The 26,831-nt window shown below is 55.1% G+C and overlaps 2 protein-coding genes across 3 annotated transcripts; one reads left to right on the top strand and one right to left on the bottom strand.

The window, feature by feature from the left end:
- Window positions 1-2,035: 2,035 nt before the first annotated feature.
- LOC135995214 (cytochrome b-c1 complex subunit 9) lies at window positions 2,036-3,758 on the bottom strand. Its single transcript, XM_065646351.1, has 2 exons — window positions 3,585-3,758; window positions 2,036-2,309 (listed from the first exon to the last, which is right to left on the bottom strand). Exons 1-2 carry the CDS (start codon window positions 3,744-3,746, stop codon window positions 2,262-2,264), a joined length of 210 nt encoding a protein of 69 aa, XP_065502423.1. The 5' UTR covers window positions 3,747-3,758; the 3' UTR covers window positions 2,036-2,261.
- A 5-nt stretch (window positions 3,759-3,763) lies between these two features.
- ZMAT5 (zinc finger matrin-type 5) lies at window positions 3,764-23,904 on the top strand. Of its 2 annotated transcripts, none has more exons than XM_065646349.1 (6): window positions 3,764-3,809; window positions 9,419-9,651; window positions 11,997-12,059; window positions 12,275-12,355; window positions 19,573-19,684; window positions 23,657-23,904. In XM_065646349.1, exons 2-6 carry the CDS (start codon window positions 9,525-9,527, stop codon window positions 23,784-23,786), a joined length of 513 nt encoding a protein of 170 aa, XP_065502421.1. In that variant the 5' UTR covers window positions 3,764-3,809; window positions 9,419-9,524; the 3' UTR covers window positions 23,787-23,904. The 2 variants fall into 2 exon arrangements, with proteins under 2 accessions (XP_065502421.1, XP_065502422.1); XM_065646350.1 differs by having other exon boundaries at window positions 3,776-3,809; window positions 9,416-9,651.
- The last annotated feature ends 2,927 nt before the right edge of the window (window positions 23,905-26,831 follow it).

Below are 26,831 nucleotides of genomic sequence, written 5' to 3'. Positions count from 1 at the left end.
TTTACTAGTACTGCAAAGGTGCTTGTAGTTGTGATCCCCACACTGAGCAAATCAGCCCTGGGTTTTGCAGCGTTAGAGCTCCAGTCACCTTCCTGCTTCAAGCGCTGCAGCGCTTTGGCAACGAGCTCCGTGAGCACGGATGCTGCTGCCGGGTTTTACGCAGAGGGCGGGACCAGGGGGCTGTAGGATCAGAGCTGCTGCCAGACACTCTGCTGGGGCTGCTTTGGGAAGCGTAGAAATGGCTGTCACCATTCTGCAAATGGGATGAAGTCCTGAGTGCTGCGAGCCCGATTTCTTTGCATATCAGGACTGCTCAAACCCCCAACAGCACGTAGGAAAAAGGGAATTACATTTACCAACTTCCCCAAATCTGCTGTCAAGGGAAATCACCTGCTAGGATAACTAACTCCACTCTTGTGCGGCTACTGTTCTCTGCACTAACAGCTTCATTTATTCTCTGCCAGCCCACTGTAATGCTTCTCCCATTTCCTAATACCGTATTCATCTTTAGTTCTTGCTTCTAAGAAGCTGCAAATCTCTATCACCTGCTCAGCACAGCGTGAAGCTATCGGCACTGCAGACCGAGCTGGTAGTAAAGCAAGTGATCTCATACGGTACGAGATTAGCCCAAGAAAGCTTAAACCATTCCTCTTAAGCATCTCTATAAAAGCACAGCTGGGACTGTGAAATCTGGGGTTGTTTTTTCGCTCAAAAAACAGAAGCACAATGTTTTTCAAGTCCTCTTTGTGTTCTTAACATTTTACTCCTGACACGTATTTGCAAACTCCATAAAGCTGCTTTCATTAGTGCTGGCTCTAATTTGCTCTCCCTTGTCCATTGCTCAAATTGCTCCTTATTAGTGAAAATATAGTGAGGAGAGAGAGACATGGCTTCTGGGCTGGGAAAGAGGGAAGAGCAGGAGTCACTCAGCCACATCTTCCCACAGCCACCGGAGAGCCCAGAGTAATTAACTGCTTCGTTACCCCAAACAGGATCCAAACAGCCCTTCCCTGGGAGGGAAGATGTGTTTGAAAGGGCCACTGAGAACAGGGCTGGACTGCTCAGTGAAGTTGTGGAGAATTTGAAGAGATTTACTCCTTCGCTGCTGGCTGTCAGCAGCTGGAGCAAGAGTGGGCAGAGCACAGGGACCCTCAGCAGTTCCCTGGGATGGGATAGAGCAGCTTGGAGGACATAAGACTGTTCTGCCCCTCAAGCCACTCGGAGCCAGAAGGTGCAGAAACACCTTAGAAAGAGATCGACATCCCATTTTGGTAGGTTTTGGACAGGCTGAAATGATACACTATGTCCATTATCAGCCCAGCAGATTGATGGGCTCACACCAGCACGTGCCTGCAGTGAAGGCCAGGGGTGAGGCATCCAGCCATCTACCCATTTATCCGTCTATCTGTCCATCCATAGAATCACAGAACAGTTTGGGTAGGAGGGACCTCCCCAGCTCCCCCAGTGCCACCCCTGCCATGAGCAGGGACATCTGCACCAGCTCAGGTTGCTCAGAGCCCCGTCCAGCCTGGCCTGGGATGTCTCCAGGGATGGTTCAGCCACCACCCCTCTGGCCAACCTGGGCCAGGCTCTCACCACCCTCAGGGCCAACAAATTCTTCCTCATGTCTGGCCTGAATTAGACTGTCTATCCATTTATCTATCCATCTGTCTATCAATCCATTTATCCACTTCTCGCACTGGTAACGGCAGGGCCAGCAGCAGCATCTGTGCTGCAGCAGGATGACAGGTTAGGAACCTGCATCAAAGATGTGAATGATTTCAAGTCCCTTTTCTTTGGACAAGATCAGAGAACGCAGGCAGCTCCTCACCCCTCTGCTCAGTTCCCATCAGCAGTGGCAGCAGACCATGGCTGTATAAATGCTTTCAAGTCTTTCACATTATCTCAAAAATAGTTTGATTTCTTACAGTGTGTTGAAGCTGCAGTACAGGGCCCTACTGAAGCATCCTCCGCCTCCTAGACAAGAAGTCACAAGCAGGGCAAAGGGTAAGTCGGGGGAACACATAGGCATGAGACGTGGACCGAGAATTTTTTATTTTAACACAGTAAGTTTGAGTACAGCAGCAGAACTCCTTGAGTCCATCTAGGCTTACATCATATCAGTAGGTGGCTGATATAACCTGGCTCGGAGGTGTTTAATCAGGAATCCGTTCCCATTTTGATGCAACCAGTTTCAGGAGAGCGGATCCTTCTCTGCAGCGTCTTTTGCCACCCCAGGCTGGATCCTGCTGCTGAGCATTTCAGTCTTCACTGCTCTCATACTTGTGCTTGATGTGTTTCCACAGTTTCTGGATGTAAAACAAAAACCAAACAGTGATCTTAGCTTTTCAGTGGTCCTGGGATAAAGTTTCACTTTAAAATGCAAGTTATCAGGAACATTTTGCCCAAGAGCAAGAGGGGAAAGAACAGTTTGTAGGAGAACACGTGCGCAGGTACCAGCAGGGTCCACGGCAGGCTGGGAACCGTCACCCCGCATGTCCCTGCCGTGCGGGGCTCACCCTGCGTTGCCGCAGCGAGTCCTGCACGAGGGATGTGGGAGGAGCAGCTCGACGGCAGCCAAGAGCCCCAGCCCACGCTCACCCTGCCCGGGGAGGAGGCGGCACGTGGACTCCTGGGCTTTCAGAGCAGAACAGGAGGAAACTGCTGCCGTCCCGCATCCCCTGCGCCACCCTGGGAGCCACAGATTATCTCTGCTCAGGCTGGAGGAGCATTTCTGCTCCCAGAGACACGGGATGCAGAAAACAATCCGGCTGCAGGCACTGAAATCTGCTGGCACAGGCGCGACCGAGGGAAACAACCTCATTTCAGGTAGTTGTAGAGATATAAGGACAACTTGACCTTTCTCATCTCACGTTCACACCCGAGCTGGCAGACGCTGTTCCCCTGCAGAGCCGGCAGCACTGCCCGTCCCCAGCTGGGACCTCCTGTGCTCTGGGCTGACTGGGAAGATGAACGGCTATGGACCTACAGAGCAAGCTCAATCCATTTTAACCTTCCTGCATTCCCCCCGCTTCGATACCTCTTCCCCAGCTGCTCCACAGCCACAGAAGCCCGAGAACACACTGAAGCCCTGATTACAACCACGACGACACATGGAACAACCTCAGCCTGGTTGGGTTGCAGGACCTCTGCAGATACCCCAGCCCAGCGCTGCTCACGCAGGGTCACCAGAGCAGATCACACAGGTCGGGCCAGGCGGGTTTGAATGTCTCAGAGAAGGAGACTCCACAGCCACTCTGGGCAGCCTGGTCCAGGCTCTGGCACCTCCCAGCAAAGAAGTTTCTCCCCATGTTCAGATGGTCCCTCCTGTGTTTTCAGTCTGTGCCCGTTGCCCCTCACCCTGTCACTGGGCACCGCTGAAAAGCGTATGGAAACACCAGCCAAACCTCCCCTGACAGGCACCGCGGCCGTGGCGCTCGGGGCCTCCTCGGGGAGGCCGAGGCCGCGCTCCGGCCCGGGGAGCCGGGGCAGCCCGGGGTGCGGGCCCAGGCGGGGCCGCGCTGACCTTCAGGCCCAGGCCCGACCCCCGGGCGGGCCCGCGGCGCGTCCCCGCCCTTCCTTACCCCCTCGTTGAGGTGCTCGAAGATGGCGTCGGCGCCCTGGTCGAAGGCGCGCTCGAACAGGACGGCGCCCAGCACGATGCTGAGGGCGAAGGTGGAGGTGCGGCGGAGCAGCGCCCCGTACGCCTGCCGCAGCAGCGCCATCTTGCCGCGCGCTCCGCGCATGCGCGGGCAGCGCGGGGAGCGCCGGGGAGGGGGCGGCGCTGCCGCGGAGCGGGGCGGCGGGCGGTGAGTGCGCGGGAGCGCGGGGCGGCAGGGGCGAACGGCCGCCCGGCTGGGACCGGGAACCGTGTGGCCAGCAGGCCCAGGGCAGTGACCGTCCTGTGCTGGGTACTGGGGAGGCCAAACCGCCAATCCTGGGGTCAGTTCTGGGCCCCTCACACCAAGAAAGGCCTTGAGGTGCTGGAGTGAGTTGAGAGAAGGGAACGGAGCTGGTGAGGGGCTGGAGCACAAGTGTGATGGGAGCGGCTGAGGGAGCTGGGGGTTCAGCTGGAGAACAGGAGCTGAGGAGAGACCTTCTGATCTCTGACCTGCCTGAAAGGAGCTTGGAGCCAGGGGGGGTCGGGCTCTGCTCCCCAGGAACAAGCGCCAGGACCAGAGGAAACGGCCTCAAGTTGCGCCAGGGGAGGTTGAGGTTGGATGTGGGGAACAATTTCTTCCCCAAAGGGCTGTGGGGCATTGGAACAGGCTGCCCAGGGCAGTGGTGGAGTCACCATCCCTGGAGGGGTTGGACAGACAGAGACGAGGTTCTCAGGGACATGGGGCAGTGCCAGGGGTGGGGAAGGGTTGGACTTGATGATCTTGAGGGGCTTTTCCAACCAAAATGACTCTGTGATTCTCTGCTGGGTCCGTGGGTTGAATCCCCACCCTTTCCTTGTGCCCCTTCAGCAGCTTTCACTGAGCACCCTGAGTCTTTATTTTCTGCCTTTTTTGAGGTGAAATCCACACAGTTGGCACAGCCCCTGGGCTCGAGGCCTCATTTCAGCTTCAGCAAATTAAGGCAGGGAGGGGGGCCCTGGCCTTGCTGGGGCAGGAGCCCCCACTGCCAGGGTGACCTGCGGAGGGTGCAAAAGAGAAGAAAGAGGGTTTTGCCTTAGTGTCCTCTCCTGCTCACCCTCTGGGGAGGGTGGGGGCACTTGAGGTGTTTCCTTGCAGGGCAGTGAGTGTCACTGTTGTGGTCTGGGTGGGAGGTGGGTGTTGTGGCCCATAAAAGGCAGAGGATGCTTGGGTGGCAGCTCCAGGGACCTCGCGACGAGCCCGACATGGGCCCTTGTGGCAGAACACATGGGAGAGTTGGGGTGTTCAGCTGGAGAAGAGAAGCTCTGGGGAGACCTCATTGCGGCTTTTCTGGACTTAAAAGGGGCCAATAAGAAAGATGGGGACAGACTTTTGAGCAGGGCCTGTTGTGATAGGACAAGGGGTGATGGTTTTAAACTAAAGGAGGGGAGATTTGGACTAGATATATGGAAGAAATTGTTGCCCCTGAGGGTGGGGAGAGCCTGGCCCAGGTTGGCCAGAGAGGTGGTGGCTGAACCATCCCTGGAGACATCCCAGGCCAGGCTGGACGGGGCTCTGAGCAACCTGAGCTGGTGCAGATGTCCCTGCTCATGGCAGGGGGGGCACTGGGGGAGCTGGGGAGATCCCTTCAACACAAACCCTTCTGTGATTCTATAACTGAAGCGGAAACGTTCCCATTTACCACCTTCTCTTCGTGTTTTTCTTTCTGTTTAACCTTAGTGAGGCCAGAGGGGTCCCAGGGTGGCTCCAGCACTGATGGGAGTGACGTAAATTTGGATTCAGAAAGGGAGAACAGATGATTGGGCAGGGGAATCTTGAAGTCATCCCACCGTATGGTCGTTGTTAAACCAGCATCTACATTAAATTTCAGAACAGATCCTCAAGTGACACTCGCTTTGTCATTTGTCTCGACTGCTCAGAAGGGGAGCATGGTCTGGCTGCACAGTCATTTCTCTTAATTTATTTATGTTTGATTCTCTGCATGCAGCTACCATGGGGTTTCTGGGGCCGGGCAGAGCCTGTGCATGTGCTGGCAGCCTGGACAGAGGCTGGGAGGTGCCTGACATATTCCTGTGCCCTGTGCGTAGTGTTATCTCTTTGAAAAACTCTATTATTATTATTATTTTTCAACATTAACTGCTCAGGTTTGTCTCTAAGGCAAATCTCCCCAACAGCCCATGAACTGCTGCCGCTGGGGCAGCAGTTTGTGTGACGCTCAGGTTGACGTTAATCCCGAACCAAGCTGGTGGCTCTGGATTTACACGGGGCGTCATGGAAATCAGCATCTGTCCGTCTGTCCTGAAGGTGCTGACAGACTCTGCCGGCATTTGGCGTGTTCCCATAGAGATATGAGCGCCTTGAAATTGGCAGCTGAATATCATAAGCTTGACACCTGGATTTAATTAAATTCACATCTGGGTATCCAAAGTGGCTGAAACGGCCCCAGGTCTGGGCTGGAGGCAGCAGGAAATTGGGGTCAGGGCCCAGCGGCGATTCTCAGGGGTCAGTGTGGGGAAAACACTTACGCCTCGACAACAACTCGTCGTGTGCTGGTTTCTGGGTCACCTTCCCTCTGGCCGCAGCTCAGGGAAACCAGTGGAAGGACCCCCAGAGAGTCCTAAATAAAATCTGTGGCTGGCAGAATGCAATGGGGAGCATTTGGCAGCAATTCGAGAAAGCAAAGTGTGGGCTGGTGCACGGGAGATCTTGCCTGGAGTTTAACTGAGCACCTCGGCTGGATGAGCCATACACCTGTGCCGTGCCCCAGAACGTGCTATTTCTTGTAAAACGTCGCTCCGAGAGGCTCAAAGCAGAGGATTTTTTTTTTTTGTTAATACTTTTAAGCATCGAGATAGAAGACAAAGCCCTGGCTTTTGTTTTGTTGTTTTTGTATTTGGATTTATGCAGAAAGACTTTTAAGCTGGTACAAAACCCGCCTGAAACCATTTCTGGCTGCCCGTGGGTCCAGGGGCCTGCTCGCCTGAATTCAATTGCAAATGAGGGTCTAGAAATGTTAAGAGGAAATGGCCAAGCTGAAGCAGCTCTTTATAGAGCAGCTACATTTACTGTATTTCATAATGACTAGGATGGATTTAATTAGAAAACATCTCTGTTTGCAGCTGAATAATGCTCTTTGTTTACTGTTGGAGCCTTTTGGGAGGATGGAAATAGGTTATCCAGCGCCGCTCAGAAGTAGCTTTTATTCCTACATACCAGTGCAGTGCAAAGCGCTGCGGAGAGTTGTCAGAATCCAGCCAAGATAATCCACGCAATTGAATTCTTAAAGAGATGGAAATAAGTTTTCAGTGTAATCTTTGGAGGGGGCGATCTCTGGGAGAATCTGATGCTCCTCTAGTTGCCTTTTTTAATTCCGTTCGTCCCCTGCGATGAGAATTGCCGGGAGAATTTGGAAGCCGGCACCTCAGGGCTGCGGGATCCGCCTGCCAGGAACCTGTAGGAGCTTTTTGGTGTTGGGGAAGGAGGGGGAAGGAGCTTCTGCAATTATCGCTGGCAGTGTGATGAAAGGCAAAGTTTGAAAGACGATTTCAAAGGCCGGCTGCTGCTGAGCTTCTGCAGACAGAATTCCCATTGAGAGCCATGCGGACGCGTTTGGGGCCGCTGCAGAATCTCATTTGTGTTCCGTGTTCCCAGCAGCTGCTTCTGCAGAAATGGAGGCGCAGGAGCCGGCGGCTGAACCAGAAACTTTGGGAGACCGTGGCGTAAGATGCGGAAAGGGGATTTTTTTCCATAGCAAAAAGCCACAGCAGGGCCCGCCGGTGGGTCAGACGCTGAGTACGACCGTTCCCTGGGGATTCCAGCAGCCCCACCACAGCAGAGCCGGCCGCAAAACCCTGGGATGAGCTAGTGAAGGATGCGAGAAAACTACAGCTTAATGTTCATTAAGCAGCACTTGGGGTTGGTTTCATGGGCTGGAGAGGGACAATTTCAGACCTCAAGCCCTGCAGAGCTGAGTTCTCCCTCCCGAGCAGGAGCTGGGGCTGGTGGTGTTTGTAGGAGATGCAGTTTGCAGTCACATTGTGGAGGGATGGCTGATCAGCACTGCCTGCCAACGAGGGATTTCACCTGGAGAAGGAGGAAGGGGAGGGTGAGGTTTAGATTGGATATTAGGAAAAAATGGGATATTAGGAAAAATTGGATTGGATATTAGGAAAAAATTCTTCCCGGAAAGGGCTGTCGGGCATTGGAAGAGGCGGCCCAGGGCAGTGGTGGAGCCACCATCACTGGAGGGGTTTAAAAGTCGTTTAGACGAGGTTCTCAGGGACGTGGGTTAGTGCCAGAGTTGGATTATGGTTGGACTCGATGATCCCGAGGGTCTCTTCCAACCGAAATGATTCTATGATTCTATGAAAAGACCTTAAAATGGAGAGATTTCAATAAAGTTGAGTCTCTGAATGTTTTTACTTTCAGTGTGAATGTCTGCAAGCCGACTGAAAAAACAAAATCAGGAAATGTTTGCATTGAAGGCAGCTGGACGTGGAGGGAGGAGGTTACATCTGAACTTGTGGTGTGAGGCCCGTAAGATTTGCAGGGATTTGGTTTTGAAGCAGCATTTCTCGGGAGAGGGGGAAGGAGGGGAGTTTGGCATGGCTGCTCGTGAGGGGATGGATGGATGGATGGATGAATGGATGTCAGGAGTGCTGAGCTCAGCATGCTCGGCTCTGAGGCATCGCCTGTTGCTGCTGTTCTCCCTGCTGATTCCGAGGAATCATTAGGGAGGCTGTGATTGATTCTGACCCTGGTTTATTTATAAAAATCTTGATTTCTTGCGCTGGTCTCCATGCCATTTTTTAAACGCATTTGGCTGTCAAGGTGTCAAAAACGGGAGAATTGCTTTTGGAGTTTATCTCCCAGTGCATCCATCTTCGGCGTTTATCGGGCACCTTTACATCACTTGGGAGAGAACTTCCAGCTCCAGCGAGGTGGGGACAGCACTGCACGTAACCACACACCCTATCTGCCCTACCCGGGGCCACTCCAGGCCCAGCGCAGATGAAATCGCCCAAATTCTGTCCTGTTCCTTCTCGAGCCCCCACGACAGAGCCTCCGGACCACAAATACTTGTGTGAGAATCCGCTCTGCCCTGGGGAAGGAGAAGGATTTGGCACCTCCAGGCTGATTTCAGTGCCTGTGGAGCTGGGGGTTCTTTTTTCCTGGCTGTAAGGCTGTTGTGTTTGTAGTTTTTGCAAGTGCTGTGCTTGGTGACGGTGACACATCTCACTGCCATGGGCTGGGGAGGATGGGGAGGGCAGTCCTCAATGCACAGCAGTGCATACATGAACTGAATGAAGCGATGTGTCCTTCAGCGTTTGCGATGCAGCTTCCTACGTGCAGTACAGGTGAGAGCAGCTGGTTTAGCATCTTTGAGGAGCTCCTGAGTTTGTTTCTTACCTTGTAGAGATCCACATGGGGGAATTTCCTTCCTCTTGCATGGCAGCTTGAGGAGCCCTGTGCTCCTGTGTCGAAGTCCTGAGGCCCCAGGTGGAGGCTGTGACCTCTAATTCCTTCTGTTTGAACGTTGGATGGTTTCTGCTGCATCTCCCATGGTGCTGGGACCTCCTGGCTCTCCAGGATCTCTGTTTTGGGTGCTCTGAGCTCAGAGAAGGAAATTTCTTTCAGCAGAGCTGTCGTTGCTTTAGGTAACAGAGATAAAAAATGGAGATCTGAGCAGTCTCCCCCATGTATATGCAGCAGATGCTGCCTTGCCAGTCCCTGATGGACAAGAATATTTACTGTTGGGTCTCGTCTCTTCGTCTGTCTGCCAGCCCTAAATGATTTGAGTTCCTCTCCTTTGGAAGCAGGCGCTGTAAATCTTGGATCGTCCATCCCCGGGGCTGGCGTGGCCAGGCGCCGAGGAGCTGGCTGATGTTTCCCAGGCCGCGCTGATGCTGCTCTGCCAGAAGAGAGATGGGGAAAAGATACTTCTGTGATTACTGCGACAGGTCCTTCCAGGACAACCTTCACAACAGGAAGAAACACCTCAATGGAGTGCAGCATCTCAGGGCCAAGAGAGCCTGGTATGACTTATTCCGAGGTGGGTCCGACTGACTGTCCGCTGCTCCCTTTCTGGGCCTGGGGGGTGATGGATGAGGTCTGGGGGCATTGGGAATAGATAAAATAAATCCGTGCTGATGATTTGTATTCAGATTGTCTGTGCCAGTAAATTGTGGACTTGATGGTGCTGCTGTCAAGCGGTCTCAGAGGCAAAACCCTCATGTATCTGGATGCGGGAAGGGGAAGCTGCACATGTCAGCTGGGTCTTGAAATGAGGTGGAGGAGATAGGAAGGTTGTTTCTGAGGACAGGAGTGGGATATAAAGCTCTCTTGGCATCACAGGCAAATCTGAGACAGGAGACCCGAGAGAACAAAGTGAGTTAGAGTTTCTGAAGGTGAGTTAATGGCTTCTGCAAACCAGAGTTGATCTCTGACACGTGAGGAGCATGGAATATGGGGATGTGTGTGTGCAGATGGAGAAAGCGGGCTGTACACCCGTGTTGGCAGCGGTGCCCTGCGCTGGGTTCTGAGGGTGGCCATGAGAAAGTCAAGCGGTCACATCCTCAGCCTGGAGATCCCAGAAGGGTGAGAGGGTTGGGGAAGCAGCGCAAAGCATGGTATAGAGTCATAGAATCCTTTTGGTTGGAAGAGACCCTTGAGATCATCAAGTCCAACCATAACCTAACTCTAGCACTAAACTATGTCAAACTAAATGTTCAAACCTGCCCCAGTCAAGGAGCAGAGGAGGAGGGCTGGGTGTGCTGGGGCTTTGGCAGAGGAGGGACTGGAGTTCTGGGCTGGAGACTGTGTTGGGATGTGCTGGAGGAACATCTTGTGTCCTCTGCCTGTTCAGCAGGCGCCTTCTCACCCAGCTCAGCACTCTGACCTGGCTCACCACGCAGTTACATGTGGTTTAGTACCACAGAATCCCAGGCTGGCTGGGTTGCAGGACCTCTGTAGATCCCCCAGCCCAGCGCTGCTCATGCAGGGTCACCAGAGCAGATCACACAGGTCGGTCCAGGCGGGTTTGAATGTCTCAGAGAAGGAGACTCCACACCCGCTCTGGGCAGCCTGGTCCAGGCTCTGGCACCTCCCAGCAAAGAAGTTTCTCCCCATGTTCAGATGGACCCCGCTGTGTTTCAGTCTGTGCCTGTTGCCCCTCACCCTGGCGCTGGGCACCACTGAACAGAGTCTGCTCCATCCTCTGACACCCACCCTGAGATATTGATCCCATTGGTCAGATCCCTCTCAGCTTCTCTTCTCCAGCTCAACAGCCCCAGCTCTCTCAGTCTCTCCTCATCACAAAGATGCTCCAGACCCCTCAGCATCTTTGTGTCCCTGCTCTGGACTCTCTCCAGTAATTCCTTGTCCTTCTTGAACTGGGGAGCCCAGACCTGGACACAGACTCCAGATGTGGCCTCCCCAGGGCAGAGCAGAGGGGGAAGATCCTCCCTTGACCTGCTGGTCACACTCTTCTTAACACAGCCCGGGTACCACTGGCTTCTTGGCCACAAGGGCACATTGGTGACTCACGGTCAACTGGCCCAAGGAATATGGTGGGAACATGCGTCCAGGGTCTTGAGAGGAGGACTGTGTATTTTGGCCGTAGCAAAGGCTTAATTTGGGTTAAACTGATTGTGACACCATTCTCTGTATGTTCCTCAGCTGCATTTTGGTTCCTGAGGGTCAGAAGTTGTGGGCTGTGTTCTGTTCTGGCCCTGCAGAGCTCTGGGTGACTCTGCTCCCTGCTGAACCCAACGGGGGTGTTGGAAAGGCTCTCAGTGTCGGGCACCAACAGCCCCAGCCCAGTTCTAGCTGGGTCAGTGCTGGTGTGACAGGTCACCTAGCACTTCTCACCAGGCTGCAACCTTTGATTTCTCATTAACTGATAAAATTCCGCATCCCATCCCTGATGAGGGAGTTCATCTCCTCTTGTCTCCGGACTCTGTGACCTGGCATCAGCCAGTGCCAGTTCTTCCACAGGAGCTGCTGTGTCTGGGCTCGCTTTCCCCAGGACATCTCCAGGAGGTGGACCAGAAGGACCATTTCAGTAGTGTCCAGCTTCTCTGAGACCTCTGTGCCTCTGCCTGGTCTTGCTGTGCTGCCCAGAAGTGCTGCAGAGGCCTTGCTTTTCTGCCACGCTGCTTTTCCCCGGCTGGGGTGGGGAGAAAACATGAAGCGGAAAGCAGAGAAGGTGATATCTGCAAGCTGGTGAAAAGCTGACGCCAGAGGTGCAAATACGGACTGTTAACAGTCAATTTATCAGTGGCTTAAGTTCCTGGCCTCCCACTAGTCAACTGGCCTGTTTGGGACCATGATGTGATGGGCTATAGCTGTGCAAGAGGTCTTTAACCTGTTCTGTGGTCTGTCCTTTGTCCCCTCCAGATGCTGCCGCTATCCTGCAAGAGGAGCAAACCAAGAAACCTTGTCGAAAGTTTCTGCTAACAGGTGAGTTCTTCTGAGGTAGAAATAACGGCCTGAGCTCCGGCAGCTCCTTTGTGAGCCAGCCCGAGGCTGTTCTGGAGAGCCCTGGGATGCGCGTTTGTGGTGGAGGGAGCTTTGTGTTCAGCATGTGGGTATAGTGATCTTGGGTTTGCATACATATGTACAGGGGAGAACCTCGTGTTTGTGGCTCTCACGGAGCTCTCTGGCTTTCCTTCCAGGCCAGTGCGATTTCGGATCCAGCTGCAGATTCTCCCACATGACAGAGCAGGACCTGGAGAAGCTGAGCGCCCAGGTGAAGGGTGAGTCCTCAAAAAAGGATGGGGGTGTCTGAGCAGGGGGAGCGTGGGCTGTGCAGGGGCACAAAATGGGTCGTGCAGCGAGAGCCTGCAGTCCTGTGCTGCCCGTATGCTGAGCGTGGGTCCCTCCCACCTGCCTCCTGAGCCTGTAGCGTGGCTGCAGTGCTGCAGGTTCTCAGATGCTTTCTGCTCTTGATTGCCTGGCAGAAACACAAACCTGGAGTTGAGCAATGCCGTCACTACTGAGCAGCATCTGAAGCAGAGGGGGCTCTCTGAGCCCTCGGGGTTTTGTTCAGTCAGGGAATAAAAACTGTCAGCAGCAGAGGGCACTGGTACATCACTTCCCCTTAAATTTATGGCTTTGATTTCCCCCCGACCTCTCTGACATTACGCAGGATCTGCTGGTTCCACTCCTGGGAAGAGCTAGCCTGCTGTCAGCTGGGTTATCCCAAGGAGAGGACAGGGGTCCTGAATCCAGAAACGGCACCTTCTCACATGGCTTTGGGCAGAACTGAAGTTTGGGCAGGGGATAAGGGGCAGCTGCTCCCCTGCTGTGACTCTCTGGAGCACTCTGGAACTTTTTCATTCTGGGAATAGCACCTCCTTGCCCTAAAAGAAGCGGCAACTCTGTTTTCCCTATAGGATCTATTCCTTGAGTGGTTAGTAAACATGTGAGTGAGGTGTTGGTGAGAACTTAGGGAGGGATTGAGGTCTCCACTGGAGATCGTCCAGTCCCAACCTGGCCTTGCTCAGAGCCGGGCAAACCCGAGCAGGCTGCTCAGGACCACGTCCAGTTGTGTTTGGAGTATCTCCCAGGGTGGAGACTCTACAACCCCTGTGGGCAACCTGTTCCAGTGTTTGACCACTTTTACAATACAAATGCATATTTTTCTTTTAATATTTAAATGGAAATACCTGTATTTTGGTTTGTGCCCGTTGTCTCTTGCCTTTGCTGGCCTCTCTCCAGTATGTCCCTGTCTCTGTGGCCCTGGGGAGCCCAGCAGTGGACACAGCACCCGGACAGAGCAGAGAGGAAGGATCACTCCCTCGACCTGCTGCAACGCTCTTCCGAACACAGCCCAAATTCTGAGCAGGTCTTGCACCCACACCAGCTGCAACCAGCTGTTTTGCCAACAGTCTGGCTAAACCAGGCTTAAGTGTTGAAAGTGTGTGTGTGTGTACATAGATACATATGAGATGTGGGGTGTGTGGGGGGTAGAGACTCCATCCTGACCTCCAGAGGGTTGGGTTTGGGCAGGCGGAGCTCTGGGGAGCGGGAGGAAGGCACCACTCCAGAGCTATTCCAGTCCTCGCCGTTGCTGAGTCAGTCTGCGAGTCCCCGAGCTCTGTGAGTCAATCGCTGAACGACGCTGACAGTCAATAAAACCCATCTTGTTGGGCCGTGCGGAGCTGAGCTCCCCAGCTCGTCCTTCTCGCAGCGGCAGTGCCTGCTGGCGGTCGCGCTCCTCTTCCTTGCTCCTAGCGCAGAACCTCTCCCGACCCTTCTGTGCTGCGGGGTTTATGTGCCGGGCTCCCGAGAGGTGGCAGAGGACAGCAGCCTGTTCGCAGGAGTCTGTTTCCATCATTGAAAGCCGTTTATTGCAGGGTAGTGGAAGCTCTTTGGAGCGGCGCGGAGCCGTGGGAACAGGCTGGCAAACTCGTCCGCGCTTGGGCAGGTTTCTTTGCCAATTATGCTTGTTATTGAATATTGACTTCTGTCAAATGGGTCAGGCGTAAGTGGGGAATTGGCTAGCAAGAGAGCCGATTCCTGGGAGATTACCTGGAAACCTTGCATTTGTCTTACCAAGTCAAACATTAAATTAAACAATTAGGCTTCAAGGAGCGATGGCCGGGGGCCGGCAGGGTGCCTTGTCCTTGGCTGCACTGCCTGTTTGTGGAGTTAAATCCTGCTTGCCTCTCTCGTGATGTTGCTCCTTGGAAATCCGAGTGAGCCAAGTGGGACTGAGCATCATGCAGACCTCAAAGTCTCGGCACTAGTGAGACCCCACCTCGAATCCTGTGTTCAGTTTTGGGCCCCTCATCACAAGAAGGACATTGAAATACTAGAGAGAGTGCGGAGGAAGTGACGAAGCTGCTGAGGGGCTGGAGCACAAGTGTGATGGGAGCGGCTGAGGGACCTGGGGGTTCAGCCTGGAGAACAGGAGCTGAGGGGAGACCTTCTGATCTCTGAACTGCCTGAAAGGAGCTTGGAGCCTGGAGGGTGTTGGTCTCTTCTCCCAAGTATCAAGCGATAGGATGAGAGAAATGGCCTCAAGTTGCGCCAGAGGAGTTTTAGATTGGATATTAGGAAAAAATTCTTCAAGGAAAGAGTCGTCAGGCTTTGGAACAGGCTGCCCAGGGCAGTGGTGGAGTCACCATCCCTGGAGGGGTTTTAAAGGCATTTAGACGAGGTTCTCAGGGACGTGGGGCAGTGCCAGGGGTGGGTTGTGGTTGGACTCGATGATCCTGAGGGTCTCTTCCAACTGAAATGATTCTATGATTCTCATCTGCTGAGCCTGCAGGGAGCTTGGTGGGATTTCAGGAGGGGCGAGCTCAGCGGGATGTGGTGGAGAAGAGGTGCAGCCCATAACATGGTGGCCTGGATGGAAGGACCAAAAGCCACGCTGCTGTTTGGTGTGTCCTGGGGACACGTCACCGCTCCTGAAGGTACCGAAGCACCCGTGTCGGAGACAGTGAGGCTCGGGCAGAGCTGGAGCTGTGACGGCTAATACACTACTAGTAAATATATATAAATATAATAGAAATAGAATATAAAATAAAAGAACGCAATTCCTCACGAACTCTGTCCGCAGCAAGCAACCAGTCTCAGGCAGCAGCACTTGGTCCGAACAGCTGATCCCAGAGAGAAAAGAGAAAAAGGCAGGAAATCCCAGAGGCTTCTGCAAAATAGCAAAAGGCTGAACTAAAGAAAGTCCTGAACAGAACTGCCCCAAACAGGCCAGTGTCCCAGCTCCAACAAAGAGAAGAAAAAGAGAAAAACAGAAGATCTCGACTCTCCTTAAATCTGAAGCATGACCCTAATGGTATGGAATATTCTCATTGCTCAGTCTGGATGTCAGTCAAGCTCTGCCTCATCCATCCCCCTTTCTCTGTGCTTCATTCTTAATGGCTCTTGGACCAGAGCAATTAAAACATTAACTCTGTCCTGGGGTTTTATCTCTCGTTCACAAATTAAGTTCAAACAAGGACTGTGCTAGCTAGGAAAAAGGTTTCTAACTGCATGAAGAAAATGAACTAATTTCCATTTAAACCAGCACACCTGGCCATCAGGCCACTCCATAAGTCACGTCCCCATGTGGTTTAGCACCCAGCCCTGGTGCTTTTGTGCCGTGAGCCATTGCAGCCGCTGCGGGTGAGGTGATGGAGCGCGGGTTGAAGCAGGGGGCTGGGTCCTGCTGCCTCTTTCTGGGTTGTCGGTGTCCTCGGAGGTTTCCCATCGGAACCCGCAGCGTCTGGGAGCTGGTCGGGGATTTGGGAGCCCTGGAAGCTCCAGAGCGCTCTCAGTGTTTGGTGCAGAGCCTTGTGTGCTGGGGCTGGAGGTGGGCACCCTCTGCCTCTGCCGGGGTAGGAGCGGACGGTCTCTTGGTGGGTCGGCAGTGCTGCTGAACTCCGCTTTCCTCGGGTGCAGAAGCAGAGGAGCTGTGACCCTGCATTGGACCTGTGTCTCCCCTTGTCCAGGTACTTCAGAAAAAGGTGCAAAGAAATCCTGTAGCCCGCTAGCCCATGGTCAGGGGTGGGCTTGCGTCCTAAACCACAGCAAAGCCCTTCCCGACTTTTTTCAACACTGCTAAACCATGATGGCACTTCTTTGTCGTGTAAATATTGAACCTGTGCCTGAATCCCTGTTCAGTGGTGTTGGTAGTTCTGTGTCAGTGAGCTCGCTTTGCTAATGATGCCTTTTTATTACAGTCAAAGGAAACATTACATTGTTCTTAACACTTGGCCTTTCTGATGCAGGGAATTCACCCGGTTGTTTGTGTTAGTCTTGTGGGGTCAGTAGGAAAATTTCTGGACAATTCGCTGTTCAGTAACAGCTCAGAGCATGTCCTAGTTCGGCTTCAGCATTTCTGCACCCCACAGAATAGACTCATCAAGAAGCAACAGTTCCCACCTTCAGCAGGGAGGGAGGATATTCCCAGCTGTTCCCGCATCAAAGCATTAGCCCTCTGCATCTGCTGCATCATTCATCAGTGAGACGCTGCCAGGCTGTCATTTTAAGTAGAGTCATGTCAGGAAAAGTCACTGTCAAATTACCATCTTCTTGCTTCAAGTTATTGGCTCCCCGCTAATCGGCGTCACTTCTGCAGGTAGTATTGACACAAGGCAGCCTTTTCGGTGAGCCCCAGTGAGCCCGAGCTGCGAGGGGACAGGGAGGGCACAGTTGGGTGAGCGTTTGCGATGTGTCCATGGGATTGAGAGAATACAAGTGACGCTGCTGGGGGTGGCTGTAGGCAACTGGTTTAAGTTAGCGACAAGCACAAGGAGGAGCGCTCTCACAGCCGGCTGCCACTGCTGGGCTGCGGGGTGGTAACTTCTTCAGCTGCTCATGTCACAGGCCTCATCGACCTCGGCTCTCTCTGCCGCTGCTCGTGTGCTCGGGAGTGGTCTGGGCTGCCGCCTTCCACCCAGTTTGGTATCATCAGCAAACTGGCTGAGGGTGCACTCAGTCTGTTCATCCAGGTCACTGATGAACAGGGTGAACAGGACTGGACCCAGTACTGACCCCTGGGGAACCCCACGAACTACAGGCCTCCAGCCTTGCTGAAGTCAAGGTAGACAACCATCTTCTTGACATCCACCCTGGAGATGTGTATAAACATTGATCAGATCCCTCTCAGCTTCTCTTCTCCAGCTCAACAGCCCCAGCTCTCTGAGTCTCTCCTCATCACAAAGATGCTCCAGACCCCTCAGCATCTTTGTGTCCCTGCGCTGGACTCTCTCCAGTAATTCCTTGTCCTTCTTGAACTGGGGAGCCCAGAACTGGACACAGACTCCAGATGTGGCCTCCCCAGGGCAGAGCAGAGGGGGAGGAACCTCCTTCGTCCTGCTGGTCACACTCTTCCTCACGCAGCTCGGGTACCATTGGCCTCTTGGCCACAAGAGCACATTGCAGGCTCAGCGTGAGTCCGGAGCCATTCCAGTGCAGCCAGGAAGCTTTTCTGGACGAGACAGCGAGTTGTGGCTGCTGGATTCCGTGGGCACTTTGGGCCTTGGGGTTTCCTGCTCTAACCAGAGACTTTGGTGGTTTTTGGTCTGTTCTGTGTTAGGACATGGAGTGGGATGAAAAAGAGATTTCGGTGGTAGGTAGAGAAGGGAGAGATATCCCTCTGTGATTCTTTTTTTCCTTTGCCTCATTAAAGCCTCTCACAACCAGTGCTTGTCCCCTTGCAGAGGTGGGATGTGCCCAGGCGCTCACCAGATGGAGAAACCTGGAGCAAAGGGAGATAAGGTGGTCGTGGTCAAGGTTACCTGGGAGCTGCATTCAGATACCGTGAGTCCCAGCAGTGCCCAGCTCACCAGACCGAGTTTCTGGCCTCCCCAGTGTCCTCACCTGGCCAGGCTGCTGGTTTGACCCCAAACAGCTCTGCCGGGGCTTTGCTCCTGGGGAGCAGCTGCAGGAGACTCCAACAGTCCTGTCTCCCGCCGTGTCCTTATCGGCGGGTTGCAGAGCAGCACCTCGGCACCAGGACCACAGCAGCCTGTCTTCGTGGTGGCAGCGAGCAGCACATCGTCACCCCTCCCAGCAGCAGCAGATGAAAAGGCCGGATGACAAATTATCCATCTCCGTCTGCTCATTGTGTAGCACATTTCTGCCATCCTTATTAATATTCAACAGGCAGATGAATAATTGGTTGCCACCATGAGGATGAAGTGATCCTTCACTCTGCCCAAGCGATATTAATTTCACACCCTGTCTGGAAATGTATAATATTTTCCTTAAACGTGTGACATATGGCAGGGAGGTGTGGAGGAGGCTGTGAGTGGCTCCACTGGCAGGTTGTTCTCTGAATGGGATCAGGGTTCCCCAAACCACTCGTCCCCGAAGTTTTGGTGAGCAGGACAAAGCAGAATGATACACAGCTGCCTCGGCTTCCTTTTCATTAATCTCAGTGTTTATTTTTCAGAGTAGCACATTCTCTTTGCTGTTAGATGGGAACTTTCCACTGGGCTGGGGATGTAGCAGCTCTCAGCATCTCCTGGCCCGCTGTGCCTGACATGCTGGCAGGACCGCAACCATGTTGTCCGTGTCAAGGACTCGTGCTGGACCCTGTTCTCCCTGCTGTCCCTTCCTGCTTTGTCACCGGTGCCGAGGGGGCACCAGGGAGCTTTGCTAACTGGGCAGCGGTGGATTTCTGCCCACTGGGAGGGACTGGTGAGCGCTGGGCTGCCCAGCGGCTCTGTGCCCTGCTGCCTGGGGAGGACGGTGCTGCAGGGCCTGGGGCATCTGCTCCACAGGAGGTTGAAACCTTGGAAGGACCTGAGGCTGCCCTGCCCCCGGGTAGCCAGCAGAGGTTTTCTGCTGGCACTGCCTTGCTTGTTCTGACCTTCCATGAGAAAACGCAGGAACGTGTTCCTCTCCCTCGGCCGTGCTCTGCTCTGGTGTTGCGCCTCGGCTGAGCGGGGCTGGGTGGCATCCTCCCACCCGTCTGCAGGGGCTGGGGATCCATCACACACGTGCCTTAACCAGACCTGACAGCGTCTCTGAAGTCCTGTCTCGTGGCTCTATGCGCTCTCCGAACCTCTCAGACTCCCGCGGCCTGCCAAGTCTGCATCGATCCGGACAGACGTCCCTGTCACTCCCGCCTCGCTGGGCAGAGGTGGCAGAGTCCCCTCCTGCCAGTTGGAGGGACGTGTCTTTGGAAACGGCTCAGGGCTCAGGGCCAGCGGAGGCTGTTTCAGGCGAGAATGAGGATGATCTACCCCGGGGGGAGATGTCACACTCCCCTCAAGTGCCCAAACTACCGCCGTGCTCGCTGGCTCGGTCCTCGTTCCTGGCTCTGGCTGGCTGGAGCTGTCACCAGTGAGGAGGCCAAGCATCAGATGGCAGGTGGGGACAGTGGAGGAGGAGCAGGAGGGGCCACCACGGGCAAATTGCAAACTCTCTACCATAAGAAACTATGCAGGGTAACGAACAGTGGGTTTAATGGAGTGAAAGGACTGCAGCGCAAGTGTCTGATGGCCTTCTCTCCCTTGACCAGGGGAGCAGAGATCGAGGGAGCTGCAGCAGGAGGGAGCAGATGTCCCACCTGGCACCATTGAGGACTGGCTGGAGAGGAGGGCAAAGAGACTGAGCGTGGCTCAGAGCAACAGGTACCGGCAGCCGGGAACATCCATGAGGACTGCATCTGCTTCTGGCCTGTGGGATGCAGGGGGATCCCACCAGAGGGGTGTGAGTGGGGCAGGAGAAGGCGCAGGTGACCAGAGGTGCCACCTGATGGGGCCCTGAGCTGTCATTTCAGCCTCTCAGCACTGCGCACCTGCTCTTGGCACACGATACAGATACATGTACAGATCCAGTCTTGCACACCTGACGTGTTTCGCCTCATGCCAAGAAAGGCTTTGAGGTGTTGGAGCAAGTTGAGAGAAGGGAACGGAGCCGGGGAAGGGGCTGGAGCACAAGTGTGATGGGAGCGGCTGAGGGAGCTGGGGGTTCAGCTGGAGAACAGGAGCTGAGGGGAGACCTTCTGATCTCTGAACTGCCTGAAAGGAGCTTGGAGCCAGGGGGGGTCGGGCTCTGCTCCCCAGGAACAAGCGCCAGGACCAGAGGAAACAGCCTCAAGTTGCGCCAGGGGAGGTTGAGGTTGGATGTGGGGAACAATTTCTTCCCCAAAGGGCTGTGGGGCATTGGAACAGGCTGCCCAGGGCAGTGGTGGAGTCACCATCCCTGGAGGGGTTGGACAGATGGAGATGAGGTTCTCAGGGACACGGGGCAGTGCCAGGGCTGGGTGGGTTATGGTTGGACTCGATGGTCTTGAGGGGCTTTTCCAACCAAAATGACCCTGTGATTCGATGTGCAGGGGCACAAGCTGGGCCTTGCCACATGTGGCTGCTTCCCCAGGGGGGGCAGGCGGAGCGGAGCTCCTGTGCTCCCTGCAGAGTGCACAGACGTGTCTGGAAGGTTGGTGCTGAGTTACTAACGCCCGGAGCTCAGTGGCAGCAGCCTGGTCTCATCTGTTGACAGGTCCTCCATCCTCTGCTGCTCTGTCTGCACATCCCTGCCAGTCCCTGCTCGTGAGAGGATGAAATTAGCTCCTCCTCACAGCATTCATTCGGATTCGGGTGCCTGCCGGTGCCTGCTGTTTCCTTCCTCACCTGACTGTGCCGCAGGCTTAATTGCATGACAGTTGGGCAGGTGCCAAATCTCTCTTTTGTTCTTTTTCTATTTGCTACCCTCCTCTCTGTGTTTGGCCTGGGCAGGATCTTCTTTCTGGCACTTGTCTGGACTTGTTGCTTTCTGTCCGCTCCATCCATCAGCCTAGCCGCTCTTCACCTGGTGCTTGCTGACGGCTGTAACTTTCCTACACCCCGTTCACTTCACTCACCCCAGTTTGCTTCTCTCGCCCGTGAATCCTTTGATTTTGGGGTAGATCATCTCTTCCAGAAGATAGCCAGAGGAGTCGCCAGACATTCATAACTATTTGGTCCTTTCTGCATCCAAACATCCCCAAGACGTGGGATTTGTGGGGTTGTTGCTGTCTACCCAGCCCCTCTGCCCCTTCAGGCCCAGAAACCATCTCTTGGAACCAAACACCAGCTACTCAAAGCTTCTCTTCCTCCATCTGGCCTCACCGATATGCGTCCCTGTCATTTTTCTTCTCCCCCTGTGCCCTCCAGCCCCAGCCTTGCCCTTCTGAGCAACCGTGTGTTTCGCTTTGGCTGCCAGAGAAGTTGTTCCGCATCTACCAAGAGGTTTAGGCAGGTCCCTGGTGCCTGAGGAGTCTGTGTTCCTCCTGAAAATGATTTTAAGGACAAAGAGCTCCCTCCTGCAGTCCTTGAGGTCCTTGAGATGTGGCAGAACGTCTGGCAGGGTCCAACACTGCTTTGGGGAATTTGTTTGGGATGATAACCTGCCCAGGCGCTGGTGGTGTCAGTAAAGACCATCAGTCTGTGCAAGCCAGCAGAGAAAGTGCTCTCTGGGATAATCGGCTCCGAAAGTAGATGCTGGAGCCCCAGCTCCACCTCTCCTTGGCAGCACCGAGCAGGAAGGGTTCGAGCTGGGATGGAGGAGGTGTTGGATGGAGGATGGAGGCTGTTGCTGTGAGCGCGGCTGAGTTTGTCTCTGCCTTGCTGGGACCGTTCATACCTGGCAGGGGATCGCAGGTGGAGGTTCTGCCTTGGGCGATCTCCAGCTACACCACAGTGCAAAGAAAACATCACACTGGACTAAAAGCGGCCGTGTGGGCCACTGAGGAGTGGCACTTTCTTCAAGGCAGTGACCCGAGCACCGTTTCTGCCTGTCACCTGAATTAGCCCCATGGATGGAAAATCGCCACGCTGCCTTCCACCTGTCGTTGTGCGGCCGCTCTCCCGGCCTGACCGGGCTCACGGGGACAATCTGCATTTGGAAGCCTCCGCCTGATGCGTATTTTCAAAGTCAGGCTGTGCCATTGCTTTCTGGAGAGCTGGGCTGGAGTTGGATGGAGTTCGTGGAGTTCTCTTAGCGGTGGAGCTCTGGCAGGGCGTGATTGATTTTTAACCTGATTTCCAAAGGAAACGGAGCATGTCGGTGCACGGGAGTGTGCGCTGCTGCCGTGGAGCCCACTCCCTGATTTCCCGCAGAAAAGGGGCTGAGGCCTCAAAGAGAGTGAGATCCCACAGGTTTCATGAACGTGGAAGTGGGTAGACGAGGAGAATCACATTAACATCTTTGGAAAGGAAACGTTCTTGACCCTTGCTGGACACTGGAGAATCCCCATGGGACAGCCATGCTGAATGCTGCAGCTGTCGGTAAACCTTAGATAGCACTTGTATCTTATGAGACCCCAGGGAACTGGGTACCCGGTCAGCATCCTCCCTATTGATTAGTTTTGCTGCTCGCGGAACAGCTCATTAGTTGATGGCTGTGCTGTTCCACCCTGCGGCATCGTCCTGCTGCCCACCAGACTGCTGCCTGCCTGGACATAACCAAAAATATTCCTCTTGGTGTGTGTCCCAGCAGTCCTGCCTGCTCCCCGGCTCTGAAGAATCCCCACCAAGGGGATAAGCGTCAGACGGAACGACTGTGTGCATGAAAACGCTGCTCTCAACGGCTGTATCTGGCTTTGGGCCACGGCGTCGGCCCTGCAGGGAGAGGAGGGTGCTGCTTCTCCAGAGCATTATGCAAAGGAGTTTGATTAGATTTCTCCTGGCATAACAATCAAAAAGATTCATCAGAATGGGAGGTAGAGGCCTGAGAAGCTGGAAGGCTGCTGCCAGGGCTTGTGTTGAAGAACAAATGTGTTTCGTGCACTCAGGATTTAATGGAAAAGGTGCGTTTCCCATGAATTTAAACCTGCCTCGGCCAAGCACGTTCTTCGGCTGGAGACAAGGGTGAGATGCTTCTCGCTTTTGCACTTCTTCAGTCAGGTGTGGTGTTTGCAGTGGCCTCAACCGGTAAACTGGAGGGAGAGAGGCAGAGGAGCAGTGTTTTCCGGCTGTGCGCGGGAGGAGGCTGAAGGGTGCTTCTGTGAAAACACCCCGGTGTGTTGGCACTGCCTCCATTTCCGAGGGGTCCTTGTCCTTTGGGAAGCGCACAGCTGGCTCGGGATTCAGGCCGCTGGGAAAGAAACATCTGCTCGTTTTGTTTGTTCTTCTCCCAGCTCAGCTGTGCAGAGAGCAGGGAGCAGCCGGGGCTGGGAGGGGACGGGGCACCGGGGACTGGGGCTCCCCCTCAAACCCCTTCCCTTTCCGCTCCCACCTTCTTTCTCAGCAGCATGCACTAAGTTAGAATCATTTTGGTTGGAAAAGCCCCTCAAGACCATCAAGTCCAACCGTTCCCCCAGCCCTGGCACTGCCCCATGTCCCTGAGAACCTCATCTCCGTCTGTCCAACCCCTCCAGGGATGGTGACTCCACCACCGCCCTGGGCAGCCTGTTCCAAAACCGCCGGCACGGGCTGGGGGTGGTTACACAGCATCCCTGCTGCTGGATTTGGGGGGTGTATATGAAAATAACCTGCTCATTGGGAACCAAAACCCCCCTCCTGCTGCCCCAACTCTCTTTTGAGGTGAGCAGAGGACGCTCAGCCCCTCAGCAGGGCCTTGCTATCAGACTGAGACATCTCTTCCTCTCCCCACCTCCCCAGTGCTCTGCCGGAGAAACCAGTGCCTTTCCAGTACCCACCAGGCTGGCCACCAGTGCAGGACCTGCCCCCGTCCCTGCAGGCCCCCCCGCCCGGGGGGTGGCCGGTCCCCCCCAACCTGCAGTGGGGCTGAGGCGCAGGGACCCCGCGGAGGCTGTGCTGGAGATGGACATTTCCTCACCCGCTCTACGAAAGGGACAGAATTATTTATATACACTTCGATATCAATAAAAACCTTCCGCCCCCTTGCAGCCTGCGTTTCTCGTGTTACTTCTCGCCTGGCAAGATTTCCCAGGGCAGGAGCCGTCCCCTCTCAGTGCGGATCCACCGCTGGGCTCCATGCAACTGATCCAGGCCAGGGATGGAAGCTGTAACCAAGCTTTTAAAATTACTGTTTAAACATTTCCTCCTGTGTTTATGACTTATGTTTGCTCCTGTTCAATTCAGTGTGTAAAACTGCATCGGTTCAGGTGCCGGAGCTCCTAATGAAGCGCTCAGGGAGCTCCCGCAGGCCCTCTGCTCCCGCTCCTGCGGTGTTGAAGGTGAGAAGCAAGGAGGAAAAAACATTCCAAGGTTTCTGCTTCTCCAGGAAACTAAGTAAACAGTGTGTGCCAGGGGGACACACACGTCCGTGGCTCGCTCCCTGCTCCAGGGGGGCTGGCCAGGCGTGTGTGCAGGGAAGGGGTGAGGAGGGGGCTCTGTGCCCCCCTGCTCAGTGTGGGGCTGTGCTGGGACCTGAGAGCTTTGGTATAGAATCGCAGATGGTTTGGGTTGCAGGGCCCTTCCCAGCTCCCCCAGTGCCCCCCTGCCATGAGCAGGGACATCTGCACCAGCTCAGGTTGCTCAGAGCCCCGTCCAGCCTCGCCTGGGATGTCTCCAGGGATGGTTCATCCACCACCTCTCTGGCCAACCTGGGACAGGTTCTCACCACCCTTGTGAGGAAGAATTTCTTCGTAATATCTAATCTAAATCTCCCATCTTTTACTTTAAAGCCATCACCCCTTGTTCTATCACCACATGCCCTTGTAAAAAGTCCCTCTCCGATGAAATTCTAGAGTGAAAATTGTAAGCACTGGCTTGAATGATGGCCAAGCCCAGCCCGGCCAGAGACAAGCTGAGCCCAGGAACGTGGCCGCCACAGTGAGAGTTTGACAGTCACCCCTCCTCACCAGACAAGGGAGGGATGAGCGAGACCCCTGGCTCTCTCGGGAGGGCGAGTGGCCGCTCAGTTTTACAGCAGAGCTGTGGATGTGTGGGGGATCCTGCCAGCACCATCCCCGGACAGCGGCTCCAGCAGCGGGTCCATCCAGGACACTCGCACCCCCTGCCAGTGCATTTCAGGTTTGGCCTCACGCAGCAGCAGCAGCTCCAGATTCATGAAGAGCGCGGGCAGGAGCCAACTGCCTTCGCCAAACCTCGCCTGGACCGCGGCAGCGCTCGGCAGAGCCCCCGCCACGGGTCTGCGGGCAGATGGTCACCGGGAGCCACCGGCCCGAGCACCCCCCGTCCTGGGACGCTGCTGTGACACGAGCAGGGGCTGGATGTGACCGCAGCACGGCCAGGTGTGATGGGGAACCAGCCTCAGCCTGGGGCTGGTTGAGCTTTAAGCCAGATTAAAGGTTTTTACCCTTGGTGGTGTTTCTGCGGTTGCGCTGCTGAGCCCTGTGCTCGTCCAGCCTTTGGGCTTAGAGGATGCGGCATCAGCCCCAGGTGTCGTCCTCACCTCCCCTGACAGGAGCTGCCGCATGTGGGTAACCAAGAGCACCCACGTGGCACTGATTTGGGGACAAATTATCGTTCCTCTGCCCTGGCCACAGGGTTTGCACAGCTGCAGGAAGCCAAATGGGGAGAGAAAAACCCCGAAGGGGCTGCAGGATGCTCCGGAGTGGGGGCGCAGGCTGCCGGGCTCCGCTCCCCAGTTGTGGGAGCAGCTCTGGCTGCTGTCCCCAACCTGCTTCAATGTGCATCCCCATGTCCCCAGCACAGTGCAGGGGGAGAGCCCTGGGGAGCCGGGGGATGCTGGGGGGCTCAGCCCATCACCCCACCGCTCGCCTGACTTCACAGGGTGACAAACGGCCTCCGTGCGAGCCTGACGTGGCAGCCAGACCACAGGCACCAGCACCTTCAAACGAGACCGCAGCTGCCACCGCCGCTGCCGGCAGAGGCGAATCAAAGACCAGCTTCTCCCATCTCTCCCGCAGACATTTTGGGGACAACGGAGAAGTGTGTGTTTTGCAATCAGCCGTCAAAATACTCCACAGCTCCTCACCGCTGTTGGGAGACCCGCTTTCATCAGCCCCACGTCCCGTCCTCACTCCCTGTGCGTGTTTTGGAGCATCCCTGGGGGAGCAGCTGCTCCAGGAGGTGTTGCTTTACCCAACACCCACGAGCTTTACGGCTCCGAAACCGCTCCCCAGATCCAGCTTAAATTTGGTGGAGAAGCACATCTCCGGCTGAGGAGGCTGGGGCACCAGGCAGCTCCCCGGGCAAGCTGCAGAACCAAACTGTAAATGAAAATTACAGTGTAAAACACAAACGCAGCTGCAGCACCTCCGCACTCTTCCTCGCTCCCCAAGAGACAAGCTGCTCGTGATGCAGAAATTCCCAGTAAAGCCTGAAAGCCGAGAGCGGGAGCGTTCCCTGCCCAGCACCAGCCTGGCCGGAGGGGGGCTGAGAGGGGCCACCGAGGGGGTTTAATTAAAAGTGAGTTTTTGTGCAGAAGCTTATGTGATCTCCAGCCGTCGGGGCCGAGCCAAGCATCGCTCGCAGGGTGTCGTGTTCATGGAGCCGTGTAACTCCCAGGTGCTTGCAGGAGCCTGTAAATTCCAGGCTTTTATGGGGGTGTATTTTACAGCGTGGTGTCAGGAGCTGTAATGACGGTGTGTATCACCGCTGGGACCGGGACGCCGCCGGCGCGGGCAAACCCGCAGAAAAAGGCTCTTTGCAGGGAGCTGCACGGGGAGGAAAATGCCAAAGCAGGACAGGGCTCTCAGCTCCTTCCCCTCCCACGCAGCGCCGGGGCCGGCCGGTACCCAGCTCCCCGAGGATGCTGCAGGGATGTCCCCGCGGGGCTCAGTGTCCCCAGCAGGTGCTCCGGGGTGGGCGGTGAGGAGCTGCGGCCCCTTCGCGACGGCACGAGCCAAAGTGCCTTTTATAGAGTGAGAGCGGGAGTAATTTA

The sequence above is a fragment of the Caloenas nicobarica genome, chromosome 16, assembly GCF_036013445.1.
Source record: "Caloenas nicobarica isolate bCalNic1 chromosome 16, bCalNic1.hap1, whole genome shotgun sequence".
Taxonomy (NCBI): Eukaryota; Metazoa; Chordata; class Aves; order Columbiformes; family Columbidae; genus Caloenas; species Caloenas nicobarica.
Note: the sequence above shows the minus strand (reverse complement) of the source record. Positions and strands in the feature narration are given on the sequence as shown.

Excerpts from the sequence above, each read along its gene's own strand:
- LOC135995214 (XM_065646351.1), bottom strand. The coding sequence starts at position 3,746 with ATGCGCGGAGCGCGCGGCAAGATGGCGCTGCTGCGGCAGGCGTACGGG. Across the intron at positions 2,310-3,584 it reads TCGAGCACCTCAACGAGGGG|AAACTGTGGAAACACATCAA; the intron begins GTAAGGAAGGGC and ends TTTTACATCCAG.
- ZMAT5 (XM_065646349.1), top strand. The coding sequence starts at position 9,525 with ATGGGGAAAAGATACTTCTGTGATTACTGCGACAGGTCCTTCCAGGAC. Across the intron at positions 12,356-19,572 it reads GCTGAGCGCCCAGGTGAAGG|GGGAGCAGAGATCGAGGGAG; the intron begins GTGAGTCCTCAA and ends TCCCTTGACCAG. Across the intron at positions 19,685-23,656 it reads AGCGTGGCTCAGAGCAACAG|TGCTCTGCCGGAGAAACCAG; the intron begins GTACCGGCAGCC and ends CCACCTCCCCAG.